Source organism: Pipistrellus kuhlii, unplaced genomic scaffold, assembly GCF_014108245.1.
Source record: "Pipistrellus kuhlii isolate mPipKuh1 unplaced genomic scaffold, mPipKuh1.p scaffold_m20_p_40, whole genome shotgun sequence".
Classification (NCBI taxonomy): Eukaryota; Metazoa; Chordata; class Mammalia; order Chiroptera; family Vespertilionidae; genus Pipistrellus; species Pipistrellus kuhlii.
The window spans coordinates 1,843,169-1,870,496 of record NW_023425541.1 but is presented as its reverse complement, the minus strand read 5'-3'; the positions used below and the strand labels follow the sequence as shown (position 1 = coordinate 1,870,496).

At 41.6% G+C, this 27,328-nt stretch overlaps 1 protein-coding gene across 11 annotated transcripts in view; it reads right to left on the bottom strand.

Annotated features, from left to right (window-relative positions):
* The window catches only part of EDA (ectodysplasin A), a 484,681-nt gene extending 459,246 nt beyond the window's left edge, over positions 1-25,435 (bottom strand). For 9 of the 11 annotated variants that reach the window (XR_006739840.1, XM_036411453.2, XM_036411457.2 and 6 more), the window contains exon 1: positions 24,796-25,429. Coding sequence is in view for 10 of the 11 variants with exons in the window: in XM_036411453.2 (XP_036267346.1) it covers positions 24,796-25,191 (396 nt within the window). In the remaining variant the exon portion in view is untranslated. Of the gene's footprint in view, positions 1-16,230; positions 16,291-24,795 lie in introns of those variants that run through there. The other 2 variants (XM_036411460.2, XM_036411452.2) reach the window with 2 other exon arrangements.
* Positions 25,436-27,328: the final 1,893 nt, after the last annotated feature.

The following is a 27,328-nucleotide window of genomic DNA, read 5'->3' as shown; positions in this document are numbered from 1 at the left end:
CTGAATGTAAGTCCTACAATTAGAAAAATAAAAAAGTAAGCACAATGAAACTGGTAAGAGGGATGAAGGTGTGGAATGGGTTGGTCCAACACCTATGTGTGGTGTTTTGTTAATCAGGATGGATATCTCAAAGGCCTCCTGTGAGAAACAGGGGGTCCCAGTCCCACATCAGACCTCCATCCCAGGATTCCAGAGCTGGAAGAAAAGTTCCCATAACTTCAGGCTATAAAAACCAGTGGGGATTGGGGCTTTGTGACACGGAGGCTGCTGGAGTCCCAGGTATTCCTCTTAAAGGGCCAAAGCATGGATATACACAATCCTGCTTACTTTGAGCTCCACCACTGTGCAGTGACTTTGGAGAGCATATGGGAAGGAAATGAACTGTCTGGCATCAGGAAAGGAACTTGGGAGCAGTTATCTCCCAGAAAAGGGTGCTCACAGGGTCATTGTTCCTGTCCTAGGACCTCCCCTGTCTCAGAAATAACTGGCATCCATATCTGAGTTTCCATCAGTATGGCCTACACTGTTCGTTCCATCCTGGTAATTCCCTGAGACCCCATCACATCCAATTTGCAGACCCATCCAAGTTGTTTTCAGATGCATTTCCATATGAATGGCTTGTCCTGGCTCAGACTTCAGACTTTGCTAAAATCTCTTAAACAAGTAGAAGCTGGAGGCAGCATGCCCCAAACCTCTCAATAAAAGGCCCAAGACCGGGCACCAGCTTGCCTTGATTCACAACCGGGCCTCATCTGGGCACTTACAAGTCCAATACAAGTAAAAGCCACCTAAAGATCTCTCTGTAGATCCTGCCAGGTGGCCCCAGGAGGCTTCAGAGCCAGTGAACCTGGTGAACAGCTTCAGACCACATCAGATTACAACTCTACATATCCATGAATGACACACTCAAGGGACAGACTCAGTGACACCAAAGCCCCATTGAAGTAAGTCCTGCTCCATAGGGGTGTCTCCTGCATAGTAGCTCTTCCATTGTAGGCTCAGTTTGTCCTCACATCCAATTGGCCTGGAGGTTAATTAATGTCAGTGATACCAACAGCAATCAAGTCTGAACTACAACAAGATGTCCACACAGTCCACACAGGGGCACAACTAGAGTGCTCAGCTCAGATGACTAGGGAGGCTGAGCCACTGGGCCCTACAGGAAACATATTACACAAGGCCACTCCACCAATTCCAAGAAACATAGCTCTTCCTAATACATAGAAACAAGCACAGGGAAACAGCCAAAATGCAGAGACAAGGAAACATGTTATAAATGAAAGAAATGGAAGCAAGCAAACTACTGGCTACCGAATTCAAAACAATGGTTATAAGGTTACTCAAGGACCTTAATGAAAGTTTCAAGGGACTTAAGGAGAGCTTCAAAAAACGTAGCAAGACTTAACAAAGAACTAAGTGAGAATGTCAAAGACATAAAAACACTAGTCAGAAATGAAGCATACACTAATTGAAATGAAGAATAACTTATAAGGGATCAACAGTAGAGTAGATAGAGGATGCCGAAGAAGAAGAGAGGGAGCACATAATCAAAAACCGAAATGAAGAATAACTTATAAGGGATCAACAGTAGAGTAGATAGAGGATGCCGAAGAAAAAGAGAGGGAGCACATAATCAAAAACCTATTTGAAAAAATAATGACAAAAAACTTTCCTTACCTGGTGAAATAGACCTACAAGTCCAGGAAGCACAAAGAGTACCAAACAAGAGGAACCCAAAGAGGCCCACACCAAGACACATCATAATTGAAATGCCAGAAGTTGAAGACAAAAATAATCTTAAAAATAGAGAGAAAATCAGTTAGTTACCTATAAGGGAGGGCCCATAGGACTGTCAACTGATTTCTCAACAGAAACTACACAGGCCAGAGGGAGTGGCAAGAAATATTCAGTGATGAAAAGAAAGGACCTACAACCAAGATTACCCCACAAAAATATCACTTAGAATGGAAGGTCAGATAAAGAGCTTCATAAAAAGAAAAAGTTAAAGGAGTTCATCACCACCAAACCGGTATGACATGAAATGTTGAAGGGTATTCTTTAAGAAGAGGAAGAAGAAGAACAAAAAGCTGAAAAATATGAACAATAAAATGGCAATAAATACATATATATCAACAACTGAATCTAAAAATCAAAATAAACAAACAAGAAATCTAATGAACAAAATAAACGGATTAATGAAATAGAACCAGAGATGTGTTAACATGGAACATACTGACGAATTTCCGAGTGAAGGTGGAAGGGAGGATGGGGAGATAAACCAAAGAACTTATATGCATATATGTATTACATATTGACACATACAATAGGGTGGTGAAGGCCTGGGATGGGGCTGTAACCTAGTGGAGGGAAGCAATGGGGGGAAAGAGGGACATTTGTAAAACTCTCAACAATAAAGATTTTTTAAAATAAAAAGAACTTATAACCTACAATTCTAGATCCATTAAAAATGTCCTTTAAAAATGACGATGAAATAAGCACATATTTTCTGAATAAGAATTTTAAAAAATTTACTCCTGATACAAACTAAAGGGAATGCTAAAGGGTTCTATTGCAGAAAGAGTGAGACAGAGGCCTGGAAACAAACAAAAGGAATGAAGAGAAAAGGGTAAACATCAGGGAATCTAAATAAATATTGACTATAAAACAACAACAATGATAATGTCTTGTGTGGTTTAAATTGTGTAGACAATTATTTTATAAAAGAACAATAGCATATTGTTTGAGAAAATGGAGTTTAAGTATTCTAAGGTCTTTGCGCTGAATAGAAAGAAGTGAAAGAACTAACTTCTATCAAACTATAAGTCAAGAATGCATGCTGTAATCTTTAGTAAATACACTAAAACAATAATAAAATAATGTACAACTACAAAGTTAACAAAGGGTAAAAAATGAGACAAAAATAAAAGTAATACGGTTCAAAATAGGCAAGGCAAGTAGAATTTAAAGAGTATTATGTTACATTTAAAGCCACGTATATTACATACATTCTATGAAAATTGATTAAATGTGCTACTTGAAAGAGACAGACTGTTTAAAAATTAAACTGATTTCTGTTTATAAGAGATGCATTTAAAATGTAAAGGTGAGCCTGGCTTGGCATGGCTCAGTGGTTGTGTATTGACCTATGAACCAGGAGGTCATGGTTTGATTCCTGGTCAGGGCACGTGCCTGGGTTGTGGACTTGATCCCTGATGTGGGCATGCAAGAGGCAGCCAATTAATGATTCTCTCTCATCATTAATCTCTCTCTCTCTCTCTCTCTCTCTCTCTCTCTCTCTCTCTCTCTCCCTCCCTCCCTCCCTCCCTCCCTCCCTCCCTCCCTCCCTCCCTCCCTCCTTCCTGCCCCCTTCCTCTCTGAAATCAATCAATGCATATACATATACATATACCTTAAAAATAAATAAGTAAAACTAAAATTTAAAGGTGGCCCCTATGTTCATAGCAGCACAATTTACAGTAGCTGAGATTTGTAATCAGCCTAAGTGCCCATTAGCAGTTGAGTGGATTAAAGACTTTTGGCACATCTACACAATGTAACACTATGCTGCTGTAAAAGGAAGGAACTCCTACCATTTGCAACAATGTGGATGGAGCTGGAGAGCATTATGCTAAGTGAAATAAGTCAGTCAGAGAAAGATAAATATCGCATGATCTCACTCATTTGTGGATTATAATGAACAACATAAACCCATGAATAAAAACAGATCCAGAGACAGAGAAACATTGATCAGATGCTCAAACCTCAGAGGGAACATTGATCAGATGTTCAAATCTCAGAGGAAAAATAATCTTAAAAATAGTGAGAAAATCAGTTAGTTACCTATAAGGGAGGGCCCATAGTTACCTATAAGGGAGGGCTGGGGTTAAGGGGGAGGGAGAGAGATCAACCAAGAGACTTGTATGCATGCATATAAGCATAACCAATGAACACAGACAACAGAGGGTGAGAGTGAGGGCAAGATTGAGGATCTGGAGGGGGCAATGGGGGATAACCACACATTTGCAATACCCTAATCAATAAAAAAATGAAAAAAATAAAATGTAAAGGTGGGTGGGTGGGAAGGGATCAATAAAAGAACTTGCATGCATATATGCATAATCCATGGAAACAGAGGTGAAAAGCCTGAGGTGGAGAGCAGGGGCGGACTAGAAGAGGTCAATGGGGGGAAAAGGAGGGACATATGTAATACTTTCAACAATAAAGATTTTAAAAAATAAAAAGTAAAAGTTGCAAATTTAAAAGATGAAAGATATACCACACACATAACATCCAAAAGAAAGTAGCTGTATTAATATCAAACAATGCAGACTTTAAGGTAAAAAGCATTACTAGGGATAAAGAGGGACATTATACCTAATAACAGAGAAACATGTAAATTGACTGTACCTCCGCTACGCCCACAGCCAATCAGAGTGAGTATGCAAATTAACCCAACAAAGATGGAAATTAATTTGCATACATAGGCACCCAGCAACACCCAGGTGACTCCAAGGTAGGCCCCCCATGGGTCCTGAGCAACCTGGGAAGGGCCTGGGCCAGGGGATTCCTGGGCAGGGGTGGAGCCCAGCAATTGGAAGGAGCTAGGTGTCCCCTGACCAGGCCCGGAGGCTTTAGGCCTTGGCAGGGGTGGAGCTGATGATCAGAGGGAGCTGGGGGTCCCCTGCCCAGGCCCCAAGCCCCCGCCAGAGGCTTGGGCCTTGGGCAGGGGCGGAGCCAAGCAATCTAGCGATTGGAGGGAGCTAGGGAAACAGAGCCAGAGATCAGAGGGAGCTGGGGTCCCCTGCCCAGACCCCTAGGCTTTAGGCCTTGGCAGGGGTGGAGCTGGCGATTGGAGGGAGCTGGGGGTCCCCTGCCCAGGCCCTAAGCCCTGGTCAGAGGCTTGGGGCCTAGGCAGGGGTGGAGCCAGGCAATCAGGCAATGGGAGGTAGCTGGGGGTCCCCTGCCCAGACTCCAAGACCCAGGCAAAGGCTTGGGGCCGGGGAAGGGGAAGAGCAGGATGATCAGTGGGAGCTGGAGGGCCCCTGCCCAGTCCCTGGGGCTTTACACCTTGGCAGGGGTAGAGGTGGCAACTGGAATGAGTTGGGGGGCCACTGCCCAGGCCCTGAGGCTTTAGGCCTTGGCAGGAGTGTAGCCAGAGATCTGAGGCAATCAGTGTGAACTACAGAGGAATTACCTTTTCTGACCACTCATTGGCTAAGCTCCATATATGCCACTGGTAATATTCTTGGGTATAAGAATCCAAAAAGATGATCTAGGGCTTTTCCACCACACTCTTGGAGAGGGGAAAAAAAAAGGTCTGCTGCTGGAGGGCTAAGAAATGTCATAAGCTGCCCTAGCCAGTTTGGCTCAGTGGATAATGCTAGGTTTACTGACCGCACGGTCTGGGTCAATTCTAATCAAGGGCATGTACCTAGGTTGCAGGCTCCTCCCTGGCTGAGGTCCAGGTCAGGGCTCATGCAGGAAGCAACCAAAGTGTTCCTCTAACTTTGAAGTTTCTGTTTTTCTCTTCCACATTCTAATCAATGGAAACATATCCTCAAGTGAGTATATAACAAAAAGAAAGAAAGAAAGAAAGAAATGTCATATACTATGAAAGACACATCTTGAAAATGCCTAAAGAAAGTTGTCATTTTTTCATGGTGAAGGGACTGGAGACCATGTTGATGAAAACACCTTGGTGGCTGCGATGACTGGCAGTGGCTGCAGCAGCAGGATGATGGGGCTGGTGACTTTCCCTGATCAGCCCCATTGCCTCAGTAGGATATCTCCTGAGGGCTCCCAGTATGTAAGAGGGGGCAGGCTGGGCTGAGGGACCCCCAGGAAGAGTAGCCCATATTACACATGGCTATGAAAATCAGTGGTGATTCTGAGGGTCCAGGTGAGATAAAAAGCAGCTTGAAATCCAGGGCTCTTTCAGCTGAAATCAGACTAGGACTGCATTAAAAAAAAAAAAAAAAAAAAAAAAAAAAAAAAAAAGTCTTTCTTAAAAAAAAAAGTAAAAAATAAAAAATAAAAACCTTTCAAGGTATTCTAGTCAGGCTCAGTGGTACCAAAGATATAGAGTGAAATTGAGTTCTGTGGCTTCAGGACAGGAACTAGAAGGACAGTAACCATTGAGCCCACCCCCATAAGGCCAAACTGATTCTGAATTAACCTGAAGAACTCCATTAGCACCACCACCCACAACTCCCTGAGATCCCACCCCACTGCAAAGTACCACAGGCCCCAGGCTCCTGGCAGCAGGCCTACTCATACCCTTTTGCTGAGTGGCCTCAGGCTCAGCACTGGTGCCAAATATGAATCTGCATTAAAACTGGTGAACACCACTCACCCCATCCTGGTGTCTCCCCGAGACCCTACCTCACCCAGCTTACAGATGGCATGGTCCTAAGTATATAGATAGAGAACCCTAAAAATTTTAACAAAAACTACTAGAACTGATCAATAAATTCAGGAAGTAGGATACAAAACTAATATCCAAAAATCATTGCATTTATATACATCAATAATGAACTATCAGAAAAAAATAATAAAATAATTTCATTTATAATTGCATCAAAGAATACCTAGGAATAAATTTAACCAAGGAAGTAAAAGACCTGTACTTGGAAAATTATAAAATATAAGACAACGAATAGCCACATAAATCCTGAGAAAGAATAAAGTAGGAAGGATCTCAATACCAGATTTCAAGCTGTATTACAAAGCCACTGTTCTCAAAACAGCCTGGTACTGGCACAAGAAGAGACATATAGATCAATGGAATAGAATAGAGAACCAAGAAATTGACCCAAACCACTATGCTCAATTAATATTTGACAAAGGAGGCAAGAACATACAATGGAGTCAAGACAGTCTCTTCAATAAATGGTGTTAGAAAAATTGGACACATGCAAAAAAAAAAAAAAAAAAAGAAAAGAAACTAGGCTATCAATTTACACTATACACAAAAATAAACTCAAAATGGATAAAGGACTTAAAAGATGGGAAACCATAAAAATATTAGAGGAATCCACAGACAGTAAAATCTGTGAACTATGCCATTGGTATTTTGATAAGGATTACATTGAATCTATAGATTATTTTGGTATGGACATTATTTTTTTTATTGATTAAGGTATTACATATGTGTCCTTATTCCCCCATAACCCCCCCATCCCCAACTTATGCCCTCAGCCCCCGATGTCTGTGTCCATTAGTTAGGCCAGTGGTCAGCAAACCGCGGCTTGTGAACCACATGCAGCTCTTTGGCCCCTTGAGTGTGGCTCAGCGTTAGAACCACTTCTTCAAAATAGACTCGCCCAGGCTGAAAACCGACTTCTGCACATGGGCCACAAAGTTTCAATTGCACTGTACTTGCATGCCCACACGTGGTATTTTGTGGAAGAGCCACACTCAAGGGGCCAAAGAGCCATATGTGGCTCGCGAGCCACGGTTTGCTGACCACTGGGTTAGGCTTATATACATGCATACAAGTCCTTTGGTTGATCTCTCCCCTTTATCCCCACCCTCCCTTACCATCCCTCTGAAGTTTGACAGTCTGATCGATGCATTATATATTTTGGATATTGGCTCCTTATCAGATATACTAGAGGCCCGGTGCACGAAATTCATGCATTGGGGGGGGGGGGGGGGTCCCTCAGCCCAGCCTGTACCCTCTCCAATCTGGGACCCCTCAAGGGATGTCTAACTGCCCATTTAGGCCTGACCACCCGGTGGGATCAGGCCTAAACAGGCAGTCAGACATTACTCTCACAATCCAGGACTGCTGACTCCCAACTGCTCGCCTGCCTGCCTTCCTGATTTCCCTTAATCGCTTCTGCCTGCCAGTCTGATCACCCCCTAACCACTCCCATGCCAGCCTGATTGATATCTAACTGCTACCCTGCCAGCCTGTTTGCCCCCAACTTCCCTCCTCTGCTGGTCTGGTCACCCCTAATTGCCCTCCCTTTCAGGCTTGATCATCCCCAACTGCCCTCCCTTGCAGGTCGGGTCCCTCCAAACTTCCCTCCCCTGCTGGTCATCTTGTGGTGGCCATCTTGTGTCCACATGGGGGAAGCCATTTTGTGTGTTGGAGTTATGGTCAATCTGCATATTACTCTTTTATTAGATAGGATAGAGGCCTGGTGCTGGGTGGGGGCCAGCTGGTTTGCCCTGAAGGATATCCTGGATCAGGGTGGGTGTTCCCTTGGGGTGTGGGGCGACCTGGGCGAGGGGCCTGTGGCGGTTGCAGGCCATCCACGATCTCCAGCGACCCAAGCGGAGGCTCTGGTATCTGGGATTTATTTTTCTTCTACAATTGAAACTTTGTAGCCTGGAGTGGAGCCAAGCCTTCTGCTCTCTCCCTGGCGACAGCCATTTCTGTTGGAATTTATTTATCTTCTATAATTGAAACTTTATAGCCTTAAGCAGAGGCCTGGGCTGGCCACGGTGTGTGTGCAGAAAGCTTGGCTTCCTCCATCCCAAGGGAAACCCAAGCCTCCCTACTGCTCTCTCAGTGGCTGGAGCCATCTTGGTTGGGTTAATTTGCATACTCACTCCTGATTAGCTAATAGGCATGGCTTGTGGGTATAGTGGAGTGGTGGTTAATTTGCATATTACTCTTTTATTAGATAGGATGGTTTGCAAATATTTTCTCCCATTCTGTAGGTTCCTTTTTCACTCTGTTGATTATTTCCTTTGCTGTGCAAAAGCTTTGTAGTTTGATAGAGTTCCACTTGTTTATATTTGTTTTTGTTGCCTGTGCTTTTGGGGGGGAAAATCTTCACCGAAGGATATGCTTATTGATTTTAGAGTGGAAGGGAAATTGAATCCACAACCTTTATTGCACAGGAAAAAACTCCAACCAACTCAGCGACACTGGCCCGGTGTGGTTTTGGTGTCATACCCATGAAAAAAAATCATTACCAAGGCCAATATTATGAAGTTTTCTTCTTGAAATTTTACAGCTTTAGATCTTAGGTCTATATTTCTAATCCAGTTTGTTGATTTTTGTTATTAATGTTCCAATTTGATTGTTTTACAAGTGACTATCTAGTTTTTTCTAACACTATTTGTTGAAGAGACTATTGTTGCCCATTATGTATTTTTGGCACCTTTTCAAAGATCAGTATATGTGTCAATTTATTTCTAGGCTATTCTGTTTGATTAGTCTCTATTTCTGTCTTTATATAAATACCATAATGTTTTGATTACTATAGCTCTGTAATATAGTTTGATATCAGAAAGTGTGATGCCTAAATATTTGTTCTTTATTTCTCAAAACTGCTTTGGATATTCAGAATCTTTTGAGGTTCCATACAAATTTTTAAATTGTTTGTTCTACTTCTGTGAAAAATGCCATTGACATTTTGAATGTAATTTGCTTTAGGTGGTATGGATATTTTAACAATATTTAATGTGGCAAATCATGAACATTGGATGTCTTTCCATTTGTTTGTCTTTTAAATTTTTTTTTATCAATGTTTTGCAGTTTTCAGTAATAAGTCCTTGCCTTCTTAGTTAAGTTTATTCCCAAATACTATATTATTTTAGGTGTTTTTTCAAATGGGATTGTTTTTCTAACTCCTTTTCAGATAGTTTGCAACTGAATTTTTGTATGCTGCTTTACTAAATTTGTTTATTAGTTCATGTCATTTGCAAACAGAGACAATTTTAATCCTTCCTTTCTGATTGAATGTCTTTTATTTTTTTCTTACCTAATTCCTGTATATAGAACTTCCAGTATTTTGTTGAACAAAAGTGGTGAGAGTGGACATCCCTTCCTTGTTCCCTTAGTGGTAAGTGTTCAGTTTTTCACCATTAAGTATGATATTAGCTTTGGTCATTTCCTATATGGCCTTTATTATATCAAGGTATTTTCCTTCTATTGCTAGTTTAAGAATTTTTACCATGAAGGAGTGTTAAATTTTGTGAAATGCTTTTTATGTTTCTATTGATATGATCATGTAATTTGTCTCTTTTACTGTTAATGTAGTTTATAATATTAGGCCATTCTTGCATTCTAGGAATTCCATTTGATCCTCTTAAAGTTTATAAATTCTACTTGATCCTTTTAATATGCTATTAGACTTAGTTTGTTAGTATTTTGTTGAGGATTTTTTTGCATCTATATTCATAAGAGATATTGGCCTATAGTTTTATTGTCTTTTTGGTGTATTTGTCTTGCTTTAGTATCAGAGTAATGCTTGTCTCATAAAATGAGTTTGGAAGTATTTCCCCACTTCAATTTTTTGGAACAGTTTGAGAAAGATTAGTGTTATAGATTAAATATTTGGTAGAATTCACCAGTGGAGCCACCTTTTTCTGGGCCTTTCTTTGTTGAGAGAGTTTTATTATTATTATTATTATTATTATTATTATTACTGATTCAATAGTCATACAAATTATAGGAGTCTTCAGACTCCTAAGTCTTCATGATTTAGTGAAGTAGATTGTATGTTTCTAGGAATTTATCCATTTGTCTTCTAGGTTATCCACTTTCTTGAATTATAACTGTACATAGTAGTCTCCTAATCATTTTTATTTATGTGCCACCAGTTACAATGTCTCTTCTTTCACTTCTGATGCTATTTGAACAATCTATCTTTTTTAGATTTAGTCAAGTTAATGGTTTGTCACTTTGGCTTATCTTTTCAAAAAACTAACTCAATCTCATTGATTGGTTTAACTTCCATTTTGTTTATTTCTCCTCTAATCTTTGTTATTTTCTACCTTCTTCTAAGTTGGGATTTGGTTTGCTTTTTTTCTAGCCACTAGAGGTGTAGAATTAGGTTGTTCAATTGGGATTTTTCTTCTTCTTTTAAAAAATATACTTTTATTGATATCAGAGAAGAAGGAAGAGAAACAGAGAGGGGAAAATATCAAAAATGAGGGAGAAGCATTGATCAACTGCCTGCTACATGCCCCCTACTAGGGATTGAGCAACCTGAGCATGGGCACTGACTGGGAATCAAACTGTGACCTCCTGGTTCATAGGTCGAAGCTCAACCACTGAACTATACCAGGAGGGCTCTTCTTTTGTAATGTAGACATTTATTGTTATTAACTAGAGGTACTGTGCATGAAGTTCGTGCATGGGAGGGGGTGTCCCTCAGCCCAGCCTGCACCCTCTCCAATCTGGGACCCCTCGGTAGATGTCCAACTGTTGGTTTAGACCTGATCCCACAAGGATCTCTCTCGAAATCCAGGACGAATCCTAAACACTCGCCTGCCTGCCTGCCTGCCTGCCTGCCTGATTGCCCCTAACGACTTCTGCCTGCCAGCCTGATTGCCCCCTAGCCACTCCCCTGCTGGCCCAATCGCCCCCAACTGCCCTCCCCTGATGACCTTGTCACCCCCAACTGCCCTCCCCTGCTGTTCTGATAGTCCCCAGCTGCCCTCCCCTGCAGGCCTGGTAACCCCTAACTGCCCTCCCCTGCAGGCCTAGTCACCCTCAACTGCCTTCCCCTGCCGGCCATCTTATGGTGGCCATCTTTTAGAGGCCATCTTATGATGACATAGAGGCAGCCATCATGTGACTATGTAGGGGCAGCCACCTTTTAATGACATGAGGGCATCGCATGAGGACACAAGGGCCACCTAGGCTTTTATTAGTATAGACTACAGTCCTTCAGCTTGGCCTGCCCTCTCACAGTCCAGGAGGTGACCAGGTGATCAGAGGAAGGCGATGTCCCATCACACCTCTATTGCTGCCACTAAAATGCTGAAAGGTATTCTTTAAGAAGAGAAAGAAGAAAAAAGTAAAGATAAAAATTATGAACAACAAATACAAGTGAACCTAAAAATCAAGTGAATTAAAAATCTGAGGAACATAATAGAATGGTGAATATAATAGAATCAGGGGCATAGAAAGGGAGTGGACTGATAATTCTCAGGGGGAAAAGGATATGGGGGTGCAAGAAGAGACTGCACAAAAATTGTACACCTATGGATGAGGACAGTGGTGGGGAGGTAAGGGCAGAGAGTGGGGCGGGAACCAGGTGGAAGAGAGCTATGGGTGGGGAGGGGGGACAATTATAATAATCTGAACAATAAAGATTAAATTACAAAAAAAAACCAGTGTTTTATTTTTTTTAATATATTTTGTTGATTTTTTTTTTTTTTTTTTTTTTTTTTTTTTTTTACAGAGAGGAAGAGAGAGGGATAGAGAGTTAGAAACTTCAATGAGAGAGAATCATCAATCAGCTGCCTCTTGCACACCCCTGTGTAATGTGCCCGCAACAACGGTACAGGCCCTTGACCGGGATCGAACCTGGGACCTTTCAGTCTGCAGTCCAACACTCTATCCATTGAACCAAACCGGTTTCGACTACTTTAAATTATCTTATATTTGTTAAGATTGGTTTTATGACTTGACATGTTATCTTTCCTGGAGAAAGATGTGTGTGCTTGTGAAGACTGTGTATTCTGCTGCTGTTGGATGGGATGTTCTATACATGTTTAATACATTCATCTACAATATGTTATTCCTGAAGTCCTCTGTTTCCTAATTTTTCTGACTAGGTGCTTATCCATTATTGAAAGTGGGATATTGGAGTCACCCACTATTATTCAATTGCTATCTATTTATCCCTTAAGTTCTGCCAATGTTTGTTTTACATATATACAAAGATACTCTGAGGCTGATACATATGTAATTGTCATATCTTCCTGTTAGATTGACTCTTTTATCATTATATAATGTCCCTCTTTGTCTCTTCTGACAGTTTTTTACTTAAAAGTCCATTTTATCTGACATAAGTATAGGCATCCCTGCCCTCTTTAAATATATATATATATATTAGAGGCTTGGTGCACAGATTTGTGCAACAGTGGGGTCCCTCAGTCTGGCCTGTGGAGATTGGGCTGAAACAGGCTCTCTGACATCCCCTGAGGGGTTCTAGATTGAGAGAGGGATGAGGCCAGGCCAAGGGACCTCATAGGTGCACAAAAGGGCTGGGGAGGGACTACAGGAGGGCTCCAGGGCATATCTGGCCCTTCTCCCCCAGTCTTGATCAGCCAGACCACAGCAATATGCTAACCTACTGGTCAGAGCATCTGTCCCCTAGTGGTCATGTGTGTCATAGAGACTGGTCAAAGGGTGGAACAAATGGTCAGACACTTAGCATACTAGGCTTTTGTTATATAGAATATTTTTATGGATTTCATAAAGGAAGGAAAAGAAAGAGAACTAGAAACATCAATGAGAGAGAATCATTGATTGGCTGCCTCCTGCATGCCCCTTACTGGGGTTCGATCCTGCAACCTGGGCATGTGCCCTGACCAAAAATTGAACAGTGACCTTCTGGTTCATAGGTCGACACTCAACCACTGAGCGACACCAGCCAGGTTAACCCTGCTCTCTTTTGATTACCATTTGCATAAACTCTCTTTTTCCATTCCTTCATGTTCAGCCTATGTTTTCTTAAATCTAAATTCAGTATCTTATAGAAAACATATGACTGGGTCTTGCTTTTATCAATTCAGTTACAATATTTCTTTGGGGAAGTTTTAACTATTTACATTTGAAGTAATTATTGATAGGGAAGAATTTATTATTGCCATCTTGTAAGTTGTTTCCTGGTGGTCTTAATATTCTTTTATTTTCATTTTCTCTCTTCCTGTCTAATTTTGGGCTTTTTGATTTTTTTGTATTAATATGCTTTTATTCTTTTCTCTTTTTCTTTTGTGTAATTTCTCTGGGTATTTTTGTAGTTATCTTGAAGTTTACATAAAATACCTTTCAACAGTCTATTTTATGCTAATAACAACTGAAGTCCAATTGCATACAAAACTCTACATTCTAAGTTCTTCCCCAAAAATACTGTTATTGTTGTCACAATATTATCTATTCATATTATATATATTTTACCATATTTTACCATATAGTTATTCTAATACATTTGTAATTTAACTTTTTTTAAAATATACTTTTATTGATTTCAGAGAAGAAGGGAGAGGGAGAGAGAGATAGAAACATAAATGATAAGAGAGAATCATTGGATCGGATGCCTCCTGCACACCCCCTACTGGGGATCGAGCCCACAACCCAGGCGTGTACTCTTGATTGGAACTGAACCTGGGAACCTTCAGTCTGCAGGCCAACACTTTACCCACTGAACCAAGCCTATTAGGCATAATTTAACTTTTTACACTAGAAATAAAAGTTATATACTAAAAAAAATTACAGAAATAAAGTATCCTATATATGTCTATATATTTACTTTTACAGAGTTTCATACTTCTTTATGTAGCTGTTTAGTTTTCTTTCAAGTAGATAAACGCCCTTTAGCATTTCATGTAAGATAGGTCTAGCTGTGATAAACTTCCTCAGATTTCATTTGTCTAGGAATGTCCTTATCTGTTCTTATTTTTAAAGGACAGTTTTGGCAGGTATAGTAGTCTTTATTGACAGGGTGTTTTGTTTTGTTTTGTTTCTTTCAGAAGTTTCAATATGTCATACTACTTTCTGTCACCTGAAAGGTTTTTGCTGTAATTTTTTCTGATAGTCATATGGGGGTCCCCTTGTATATGACAAGTCACTTTTCTCTTGATGCTTTCAAAATTCTCTTTGGCTTTCACTTTGATAATTTGATTATAATGTGCCTTGATCTGGATTTCTACAAGTTCATTTAGTTAGTATCCCTTAGGCTTCTTAAATCTGGTTGTCCATTTCTTTCCCCAGACTTGGAATGTTTCCAGCCATTCTCTCTTTAAATAAGCTTTCTAGTCCCCTCCCCCCGCCTCTCTCTCCCTCTTCTCCTTCTAAGTTTCCCCTAATGCCTATATTGATCCACTTGATATCTAAGCTTCTTTATTATTTTTTATTATTTTTCTTTCTGCTCCTCTGGCAGAATTATTTCCCTAATCCTTTATTCTGTTTTATCTAGTCTTATGTTAAATCCCTCGTATGAATTTTTCAGTTATTGTGCCTTTAGTCCTATGATTTATGTTTGGTACTTTTAAAAAATCTTCATCTAAGGATATGTGTTCATTGATTCTAGAGACAGGGAGGGAGGGGGGGAGAAAGAGAGAGGGGGGGAGGAGAGGAGAGAGCGGGGGGGGGGGGAGGGAGAGAGGGAAGAAAAGGGGGAGATTAGAGAGGGGGGAGGGGACGGGAAGGGAGAGAGGAAGGGAGAGGGGGAGGGAGAGGGGGAGAGAGGGGAAGGGGGAGGGAGGGAGAGAGAGAGAAACATCAATTGGTTGCCTCCCATACATGCCCCTACTGGGGACCAAGCCCACAACCTGGTTATGTGCCCTGAGAAGTGAACCCATGACCCTTAGGTGCATGGGACAATGCTCTAATCAAGTGAGTCACACCAGCCAGGGCTGTTCTGTACTTTTTAATAATGTCTGTTTCTTTGTTAATTTAGTTAGTATCCTTAGGCTTCTTGAATCTGGTTGTCCATTTCCTTCTCCAGACTTAGAAATTCTCACTTTGTTCATAACATTGTTCTACAGATCTTGATGAGCATCTTTATATTTTGAATTCTCTGAATCTTATAATTTTGTCTCATTAGGGTTAGATTCTGGAGATTTAATGTGTTCCTTTTTTGTAACATCTTTGCTGATTCTTCATTTTCCTTGACTGTCTGTGTTGGTATTTGCACATATCACAAAACAAACACTCCTCCCAGTCTTCACAGGCTGGCCTTGTATAGGAGAAGACATGTGCCAATCAGCTATGTCAGTGATTATTGGGGTTTCTATCAACTCTTTCTCCCAGCCCCCAGGAAGAAACAAGCAACTGTGTTTTTGTATAATCATTCTGTTGAATGTGTATGGAGAGCAAACTATAGCATTTGCAGTCTAAACTACCATCTCCATTCCCCTCCATGTAGTTACACTGCCAGACCCATCAGAGTTCCAAGACTGGCAAGATAGATGCCAATTCTTTGGACATCTTCAGAGAGGTTGTTACACTGAATGTATAGATCAATTCTTCTATCTCTAGGAGTAAGCTGACTTCTGGTATGTTTCATCCATTCACGCTGTGTGAGCAGTGGGGAGGATCTATGGCATATGCCAGTCCCAATCTCTATTCTCCTCCAGGAAGTTATACTATGCTATACCTAGACTGGCAAGTCAGGTGCCATTTCTTTGGTCAGCCCTGGAGGAACTGGAGCAAAGAATGCACAGATGAATTCTTTTCTTCCTAAGGTGAGTACTGAGAGCTGTAATATTTTATCTTCTTATTCTTTGCTCAGAAAGAGGAAGGATCTATGGTATTTACCAGCCCAACCCACCAATCTCCACTGTCTCCTAGGCAGACCCCCCCGAGTTCCAAACCTGGCAAAACAGAAGCCAGTCATTAGAAAACGTGATCTGGACATGTGAACCAACCTCCCCCCTCAACTACGAGAAGCTGGCAGATATAGAAGGGAATCCCTTCTATATCATATGGTGCTGTGCTGGTGGCAGGAAGTCTCGATAAAAGGTGTCCCAAATATCTCTACCAGCTTCATTGAGTCTGCTTTTATCTTTGACATCCAAATAGCTCCTTGATTTCTCACAAAGGGAATTAGTTTATGAATTGTTGCTGAATTTTGTATATTTGTTGTGGGGGAAGGGTCCAAGACTTCCTAATGCACCATCTTGCTAACATAATTCTCCACAGCTACTCTTTTTTGTGTGTATGACATGTGACAGGCTGATTCTAAAATATATAGAAAAATGTGGAGAGCCAAGAACATCCAAGGTACTATTGAAGAAAATGAAAAAGATGAAAAAACTTGCTTTACCAGATATAAATAGCTTGTTATAAAATCCAATAATTACGACTATGGAATTAGTGTAATGAGAAATAGACTAATATTACAGAACGAAATGCACAAAAACAATTTCATACTTATGCAGACACTTGATTTATGACAAAGGTGACACAGTAATGAAGTTGAGAAAAAGACAGTCATTATAATAAATGGTAGTGGGCAATTAAATATCTACATGGAAAAGGTAAAGCTTGACCCCTATATTTTGCCATACACAAAAATCAGTTCCAGATGGATTATTGAACTAAATGTGAATGGCAAAAGCATAAAACTTCTAGGAGATGAGATAATGTGGGAGAACATCTACGTGACTTCAAGGTAAGAAAATACTTCTTAAATGGAACACAAAAAATACTAGTCATAAAGGAAAATATTTAAAAACTAGACACATTAAAATTAAAAACTTCTGTTCATCCAAGAATATTATAGAGATTTGGGAAAGATTTGTAACATAAAATATACAAAAATGATCCATAACCAGAGTATATAAAAATTCCTATAAATCTATAGGGAAAAGACAAGTAACTCAATTTTTTAAATGGAGACAAAATATTTGTATAGGTATTTCATAGAGGAAGACAACCAAACAGATAATACACATATGAAAAAGAGTACAACTTCACTAGTTTTCTGAGAAATGCCAATTAAAATCACGAGATATTACTATAAACTCACCCACTGGAATGGCTACAATTAAAAAGAGAGATGGTAAGAAGTATTAACAACTATAATTTCCACACATTACTGGTAAAAGTGTAAATTGGTACAATCACTTATAAAAACTATTATAATGAACTAGAGGCCCGGTGCATGAAATTCTTGCACTTGGGATCAGGGGAAGAGGAGAGGGTCCCTCAGCCCAGCCCACGTCCTCTCGCAGTCTGGGACCCCCCAGGGGATGTCTGCCTGATAGCTTAGGCCTGCTCTCCACGCTAAGCCAGCAGTTGGACATTCCTCTCACAGTCCAGGGCCCCTTGTTCCTTACCACCCACCTGCTCGCTACTCCTTAGCACCTTCATGGAGATGGGAGAAGTTCCCACCATGACTGCTGCATTCACCAGCCATGAGACCAGCTTACAACAGAGTGTCGCTCCCCCTTTGTTGAATTCTGCCTCCTGCTGGTCCTTATACCAGTTGGTCGATTTGCATATTAGGCTCTTATTATATAGGATAAGTTTGAAAATATACATTCCCTGTGACCCAGATATTTGAATACTAGGTATAGTATATATGCAATAGAAATTAAAGTACATATATTGAAAAACCATGTATGATATTATTCATAGCATCATTTTTATAATAACCATAATCAAGGAACAATCTAAATATTCATTGTCAGTAGAATGAATAAATAAACTGTGGTATATTCAAATAAGGGAATACAAATATAAAACTACAACTTCAACTGCAATAATATGATGAATATCACAAACATACTGTAGTATTGAACAAAATAACAAACAAAAAACAAACAAAATCCAGACTCCCAAAACACATACTGTTTGATTTTATTTATATCAAGTTCAAAATGGGCAAAACTAATATATGATGTTATAAGTCAGGATAATCATTAACTTTGGAGAAGGAGAATGGTATAAAAATAGGGATGGAGCATAAGGTGAGGGTTGTGATATACTAGTTCTATTTATTAACCTAGATTCTTCTAATATTAGTACATTCACTTTATAAAAATCCATTGGTTTGATTTGTGACCTTTTCTGTATGCATGTTATTCTTTAACTGGAGGCCCGGTGCATGAAATTCGTGCATGGGATGGAGGTTGTCCCTCAGCCCAGCCTGCATCCTCTCTAAACTGGGACCCCTCAAGGGATATCATCCTCACAATCTGGGACTGTTGGCTCCTAACCACTCACTTGCCTGGCAGCCTGATCCCCCTAACTGCTCTCCCCTGCCAGCCTGATCCCCCTAACTGCTCTCCCCTGCTGGCCTGATCCCTCTAACTGCTCTCCCCTGCCAGCTTGATCACCCCTAACTGCCTCTGCCTTGGCCCCGTGGTGGCTTTGTCTGGTAGGATGTCCAGTCTAATTAACATATTACCCTTTTATTAGTATAGATAAAGGCCTGGTACATGGATGGAAGCCGGCTGGTCTGCCCTGAGGGGATCCCGGATCAGGGTGAGGGTCCTTTTGGAGGGCGGGATCAGCCTGGTTGAGGAGCAGGGCCAGTTTGTAGGCTGGCCATGCCCCCATCGGGGTAGGGGGGTCTCTGCTGGAGATGGAGCTAGCCTGAGTGAGGGGCTGAGAGCTGTTTTCAGGCTAGCCATGCCTCCATCGGGGTGGGGGGGTCCCCACTAGGGAGTGTGGCCAGCCTGGGCAAGGAGCTGAGGGCTGTTTGCAGGCCAGTTACACGCCCTCTCATTGGGGTAGGGATCTCCACTGGGGAGCAGGTGGCCTGGGCGAGGAGCCTGGGGTGGCCAGCCAGCCCTGATGGGGAGGGAGGTCCCTGCTGGGGGTGGGGCAGCCTGGAATGGGGAGACCTGGGCAAGGGCCTGGGTGTGGTTTGCAGGCTAGCCAAGCCCTCGGCTTTGTCCAGAAAGACATCCAGAAGGTCTCCAGAAAGACTCCCAGTCTAATTAGCATATTACTCTTTTATTAGTATAGATAGAATTTCTATTTTCAAAAAAGAAAACAAAGAGCTAAGTGATGAGTATTTATAGAGTAGAACAAAGATGGTCCTTTAGGCCTTGGCCAGTGTGGCTCAGTTGGTTGGGCATTGTCCCATGCATAGAAAGGTTGTGGGTCAATTCCTGGTCAGGGCACAGGCCTGGGTGGTGGGCTCTATCCCTAGTAGGCCATATGGAGGAGGCAGCTGATTAATATCTCGCTCTCCCACTCCTCCCATCAATGTTTCTCTCTCCCTCTCCCTTTATCTCTTTCTAAAAGTCAAAAAAAAATCTTTAAAAAAACGACACAGATCTTCTATAAGGGCAACCCTACAAAAATGGCAAGGTAATGTTCTTGGGGATTAAATGGATTCAAAAGTTCTCTAATATAGAGACCTCTATAAGGTAATTATAGATCAATTACATATTATTTTCACAAGATCTAAAACATGAGAACTGAAACAAAACATCAAATGATACATTACGGAAAGCTTTTGCGCCATCTTAAAGGTAATATGGTTAGGACTCTTCTCCATTTCGCTTTCTACTGATTCTAGAAAACAGTGAAACATTGCCAAAGGAACTGCTTACTCACTTAAGCATAGCTGACAATTCACAGGGTTAGCAAGACCTGAGGAAAACAGGCCTGTTACATAAAGAGAAAATGTATTTGTTTTACATAAACATCTCTAAAAGGCCCCAAATAATGTTCAACTCAACAAGTATCTAAGTACTCTAAACATAACAAGTAGTACATCAGGTACTGTGGAAAAAGACAAAAAAAAAAAAAAAAAAAAAAAGTCGGATGTCGGATTTCTGAGTTCTATTATAGTATAAAGACATAAGATATAGTAAACAAAATCAACAGGCATAACAACTACACAATCATCCCAAGACAGGGTATAGTGGGTGGGTTGCAAGAGTAGAGTTATTGAGGGGGGCGGAGAGGGGGAATGGGGCAATAGGACACATATTTATTATAATACCTTAATCAATAATTAAAAAAACAACTAAAACCACCTACCGTATTTTCCAGCTTATAAGACGACCCCTAATTTTACAGTTAAAACATAGGTTTAGGCCTATATTCACTGTATAAGACTACCCCTCACTTCAAAGAAAAGACTTACTTTGCCATCAAGATCTGCAGGTAATTTTTGTGCAATTTTGGTCTTTTGCCCCTGATTTTCAGTTGACTTTTTTTCGTTTCAAGAGTCGTCTTATACGCCGGAAAATATGGGGTAATTGACCTATACATTTAAACTATATTCATTTTATTGTATGTAAATTATATATCAATAAAGCTGATTATTAAAAAAGAGTAGAGTTATTGAGAGAGAAAATGGGATAGGTATAATAGAGCCAGTTAGTAAAAAACCTGGAATGTCATACTTAAAATTCTAGATTTAAATCTATGGGAAACTATTTTACCTAGATCCCATTCCCCTAAAGTAGTGTTTCCCAAACTTCTCTCGTGATGAGAATCACCTGGTGGAGTTGTTAAACTACAGATTCCTGAATCTCAACTAAGAAGTACTAAACTAGAATTTTTGGGAACATATAGGTAAAATTGTATACTTAGAGCACTAAGTTAAGTATACAATTTTACCTACGGTACATGTTCCCAAAAATTCTAGTTTAGCACTTCTTAGTTGGGATTCAGGAATCTGTATTTTAACAACTCCACCAGGTAATTCTCATCATGAGAGAAGTTTTGGAAACACTGCCCTAAAGAATAGTTTTTGATTTAATGATTCCTAGTTATTTTCAATCTTAATGAATAATGTTGAAATCTGGATAACTGAAATTCTATGTAGTAAAAACAAGAGATGTTCTGTGAAAAGTTAAATTCGAATTCTGTAACATCACCTCAAATAATTAAGAACATATTCCAAATATCCCCAACAACCCCGAATAAACCCTTATTAAGTTACACATATATATTTTTTAAATACTTCGTACACCTTAGCGTTTAATTCATATTATCTCTTGGGGGGATCATTTTAATAAAATACTACTCTTATTTACCTCCTCACCCAAATAATCTTTCAGGCATTAAAATATATTTAGTAGCTATTATAGTGTCTGGCTCATATCAGGCTTTCTATTCATTGACCTAAATAAATTACCACAATATATTAAACTTAGTCATATCTCTCATGGCTTAGTAGGCTTTCATTATATTCCTCCTTCAACCTTTCTCTTTCTTGATTGAAAAAAATAACCAGAAAGTCCCTCCAACCTTTTGATTAATTTAATTGGGTTTCTGGGGACTTACATCAGCTGTTAGGTTTTTCTTAAGGAGCAACCACCAGAATTTCCTACATGATTGTGAATCTAAATTTTCAATCTTTTGATCTTTTACATGGAAAAGATAAAGGTTTTATTTTGTCATTGTTTTCAACACTCTTCCTTTATGATGCCTACCATATTCTTGGCTTTGAGGACCACAATCAAAAGTAGGCCAACTTCACAGACTGATCAATAGTGATTTTTATTTTTTACTCTAACAATAATGTTGTATATTTTATAACTCAGAGACTGATATTTCTCTTGAGATTATCACAACTATCCAGACAAATCTACAGGTACTCAGCTACTCCAGCTGAAAGAGAGTTATGATTCCAGGTCCAAAAGGACCCTCTCACTTTTTATGATCAGCAGCTGTGTCCCCACTGGGGAGGCTTTCCTATAACAATTCCCTTGGAGAACTTTGCTGATTTATGTATCCTGATTGCCCTAATTTCCTTGTGTATCCTGTTTTAAAAGTGTGTGTGTGTGTGTGTGTGTTTTTAATTGAGAGATGACATACATATACCTTCAGTGATTTCTAGATCCCTTTCTTGGGTTATAACTGAGTCTATCATATCATAAACATGGATAGGTTTGAAAAGCCTTATAAAAATGAAGTGCCTCTGACAGTTCTGCCCATTTGGTCTCAAGAGATCATCCTGCAATTTATTCTCATCAGTTTGCCTTGACTCCTTGCAAATAAACTAGTGAGAAACCTGAATGTTCTGCCCATTGAAGGGTGTATTATTTTATCTTTCTCTCCACCTAAGAGTTGCTATAACAACAACTGTCTGTGTTAGAAAATTAAATTATAAAAATGTAACCTACGTGGCCAAATCCCATAAGGCTGTTTACTTCCTTATTTATGAATCAGAATCTGTCAGCACAACTTAGAATCTTGACTGTCAGCAGATACTGCAATTAAATGTCCCTGCAAAGCCAGCAGATGGTGCACCAGGGCACTAGAAATTTTACCCAAAATGTAGCAGTATCAACTAACTCTAATAGTCAATCACCTTTTTTTTTCTTTTTGGTATACTAAAACTATCCTCAAGATAAACAAGTTGAATCTGGGTTAAAATTCCTTCAAAGCATATTCCAATTCTCCTGAAAGTGGAGTTCAGCAAGAAATACATAGTTAAGGGTGGCCAAAACATAGATGGAGTAGAACTGATCCATCTATTTTGGAAAAATTCTACTGTGAAGATCCACTCCACTTCCTCCCAAAAGGCTTGAGGAGGTAGTATGATGGGGAATGGACACTTAACTGGGAGTCAAGAGACCAACACCTAGGACAAGTCACTACCCCCTCAGAGCCTATGTGTTCTCAAAGAGAATAAAACAAAATTGACTCATGGCCATTCACAACTCTAAAAAAACTGACTAAAATTGTTGTCAGCAAATGTAAAGAGCCAGTGTGCATACTTCTGCTCAAAAACATTAAAACAGAAAGAATAAAGGACAGAAGATAGGGAGCTGTATTTAAACCTAGGGAGGACTATTTGAAGTTCCATGCAAATAACAGGCAACTAAATGCCATTATAGACCTGCGAGAGTCCCACATCATCACAGAAGCCCTAGAGTACAGCTGTCCTGCCAATCCTCCTGGGTCTGTCTATTCTGAATGCCAAAAAGCCTTGGCTACCAATTGACTAAAAAAGTTGAATTCCTTCATCTTTTCACATGATATCAATGTTTAGCTGCTAAGTATTTCTACTGGGCATTAGAGAGGGTGGTGGATAAAGGGAGTCAGAATTCTAGTTAATTATCATTTAGCTACAGTGTTTAAAGTCTCAAGTATGAGAAGCATGTCTACTGATTCTGTTATTTGATAAGCTGTAATATAAATTGGAGCGTGCTAGCAATATATTTTAAGGCTCAGGGCAACTTTACAATTCACATCATAGAAAAATGTGTCAGTCCTAACATTACAATATTATTATCAATGTGATGCCAGCACAAATAACATTTATAGAGTATAGCAATGACTCTGATGTTGTAGTTAATATATTATAGAAGGCCTGGGTCTCCCCCCTCAGGAAACTTATTAGCAAAACTTGCCCTCTTCTCCAAGAGGAACAAACTCACTGTAACTCTTTAACCATCTCAAAAGGATTTTTGGATGCTTCTCTTAAGTTTCGCATAAGACAAAATTTGGAGGTCAAGAGGATACTAATTTTAAGTGCACTAAACTTACTTGAATAAAGACTAGAAAACAAACACCAAAGCTGCTAACAAGGGCAAAAACACCATAAAGATTGCGAAACACACACACAAATACACACAACTGCTCTTAAGAGATTACTCTGGAGTATTTATTCCATCAGTAGACTCCTGTTCTCAAACTAGCAGCAGCAAGACACTTCACACACACACACCCCTCTCCACCACACTCTCCCAAAAGGAGTCCGAATGGGAGTTTCATTTCCATAGATTTTTTAAAATTGCTCTTCAGAAGTTGTCTAGCAAAATGGCATATTTCTACCAGAATTCCTCAGGGGCGCTGATCCTCACTACAACGCCCAGGACAATCAGTCTCAAATTGCAGGTAAGTGTGATCAAGCCCACGATCTGGTCAGCGCACAAGGATCCGCTCTGGGAATATCATTAAAAGTTGTTTCAACGGCCCTAGAGCGGTTATTACAGCTGTTTACAGCTCCAATTCCAAATGAGAGCCTGCTAGTGCTGGCATCAACTTTGGACACGAAAAAACAAGCACCGCAGGCGGAGAATCTAATCTCACCAAGAGGAGAGGGGCCAAGCTGCAGCCGCTAGTCCGCCAGAAGGGCAGCACCCGCACCTCCTCACGGGCGGCCCAGCCGGGAGCTCAGCCAACTTTCCCCGAGGCAGCCTGCAGCCGGGGGCGGCGGACGCGGGCCAGGGCTTCCAAGTCCCGGGTCTCAAGGGAGTCTGGGAGCTGGGCGAGGGAAAGGGGACAACCTGCCCCAGGGCAGCCGACCTCCCTCCAGTTGCCTGCTCCCTCCCAGTCCAGCCCTCCTACGTGGCTGGCGATAGCTGAGTCGCCCAAGGGGCCGGCGGGGGAGGGCCCCCGTCCTACCCATAAAGGGAGGGAGCCTCTGCAGCCGCCGCCCCAGCCAAGTGACTCACCTGGTGCCCGTCCTGAGAGTCTGGTGTGAGAGTTGTTTCTCCGGGTTCTAGCGGCTGCTGCTGAAGTGAAGGCTGCCTGAAGTGGCGGGTGATGGGACCGTCGGGGTCCAGGCCACCGGGTCTACTCAGGGTGCCAGAGGTGCTAGGGGTGCCGAGGCCGCCAAAGCGGGACTCGGCTCCCCGTTCCCGCCGCAACTCGGAGCGCAACTCTAGGTAGCAGCATAATGTCAGCAGGTGGAGGGCCAGCGAGAGGCCGAAGAAGCCCAGGAAGAGCCGGCAGCTGTTCCCTTCACCCGCCCGGGCACGGGCCCCGCGACAGCCACAGCCCTGACTCCCCTGCTCCCTTGGCGCTGCTGCAGGCAGGGGCTCCCTGCTCTCTACCTCGGGGTAGCCCATGGCCTCCGGAGACGCCCACTCTCTGAGGCCCGGGAGGCGCCGCGTCTGCCTCAGCCTTTCAGGACCCCTGACAGGCGGCTACTGTCCTGCCATGGGCTGGGGGCTGCAGGGACCCGTTCCTGCGCGAAGGAGGCTGGGCGGGACAGAGCGGGGAGAAGCCGCATGTGCAGCTCCACTCAGAGGGGTGGGAAAGGGAGGAGGAGGAGGGGCGAGAGAGAGGGGCCGCTGGGCCGGCGGAGGGAATGAAGGAGGAGGCTAGAGACAGCCCCGCCCCATCCCTCAAACAGCTGCCCAGGCGTCCAACCACCTGGCTCGCCAAGCCTGGGTGCCCCGCCCCTTGCTGTTCCACCCGGGGCCTCCGGCCTCGAGGCGGAGCCTGGGGGTGTGTGAGTTGCCTCAGCCTGATGGCCCCACCCAGCTCTTCCCGCTTGCTCCATTCCAGTTGGCGATTGCTGCTGTCCTTCATCACCGGGCTCCGCCCCAATTTAACCCTTCAGCGCCAGCACGGGGGAAGGGAAGAGGGGGAGGCTGAGAAGAATTTGGGAACCTTGGAAAGTAGAGCAAGTAAAAGGAGGCAGAAACTAGTATTAATAGAAATGTTTGCAATTAACTGCAGTTGCTAATAACATCATCCAGTACTTATCTGTTGCTTTCAATCTTCAAAGCGTTTAACAGACGTTAAACTAATTAAAATAGTTCTGGTTTTGGAATGAAACCATGCCTGCTGTGTTTTCAATCCAATAGTGCGCCAAAAGAAAAGGAAACTCGGGAACCAGGGAGCCAAAGGGTGAGAATGAGGAGGGATACGGGCAGCCCCACTCCTGGAGTAAGTCTGCAGCCTCAATGTAAGTGATGAAGTCCACCTATGAAGTGCTGTTGCCCTATGCAGGGTAAAACGATCCCCTAGGGTGTCTTGATATATTAATTCATTCAACAAATATATATTGATCCCTTTAAAATGGAGAAAGTGCTGCCCGGCTGGTGTGGCTCAATGGTTCAGCGTCACCATATGGACCAGGTAGTCAAGGTCCAATTCTCAGTTAAGGGCACTTCCCCAGGTTGCTGGCTTGATCCCCAGTGGGGGACAGCATGCAAGAGGCAGCCTATGCAGGATTTTTTCTCCTCAGTGATGTTTCTATCTCTCTCTCCCTATCCCTTCTCTCTGAAATCAATAAAAACATATTTTAAAAAATAAAACAATGTTGAAAGTGCAGTATGAGAGAACCCATAGCCAATATAGCTTCTCTTCTTCCACCGCAGCAAGAGTTTTGAGTGGAGAACATGTGTCTACAAAGAGCAAATGAGGAAACTGAGAGCCAGAATGAGGTGAATTTTTACAAGGGTGGTCCGCAGAATGGCCAGACAATATTGGCATCTCTATTTGCAGGCAACTGTTCTGGCCTCTCCACCCCTCCCCTCTTCTCCCTGGAGTAGTCCCTGGGGAAGGTTCAACAAGTCAGCCAAATGTTGCAGATGCACACTGCTGTGACTGCAGCATCTTCAACAGCTGCACCAATCAGAAAAGGGTTTAGAACCAAAAAACAAACAAAAACAGGAGTGCAAATGTCAGAACAACAGATCCTGAAATGAACGATGGAAAGGATTGAGTTGCCATTGACAGTAGTTACTTGTCCGAGATTGTAGAGAGCTAAATGACTATAGCAGGGGGGAATGTGTATGCTTCTTGGCCACTGTGCACTCCCATTCCCATATTATGAGTAATTAGCAGTTTTATTGACTTGAAGATGGTAGGCCTAGATCCCAGGCTGAAGGATTAAAAAAAGAAAAGGGGAATACAAAAGAAGAGAAACAATGAAACAAAAATAAAGCATATGGGGGGGAGGGTCAGTCCAGAGAACACAAAGGTCAAAATCCTTAAATATATCAGCCACAGCCAACTTTTTTTTCACTCTGTGAATGGTTTTGGTGCTTTAGAAACATCTTTGTGTCTCCCTATTGGCCCTTACCCATGAAATATCAAGTTTGTAAAGAATATCATCACCATGCAGATAAAATAATTTAAAAGTGCATACGCTGCTTGTCTAGACTAGGAATTCTAGATGCTAGGGGAACTGCCAGGCTGATTTTATCTTCATTATCACAGCTCAGAACTATTAGAAAGAATGCTAGTGTAAGA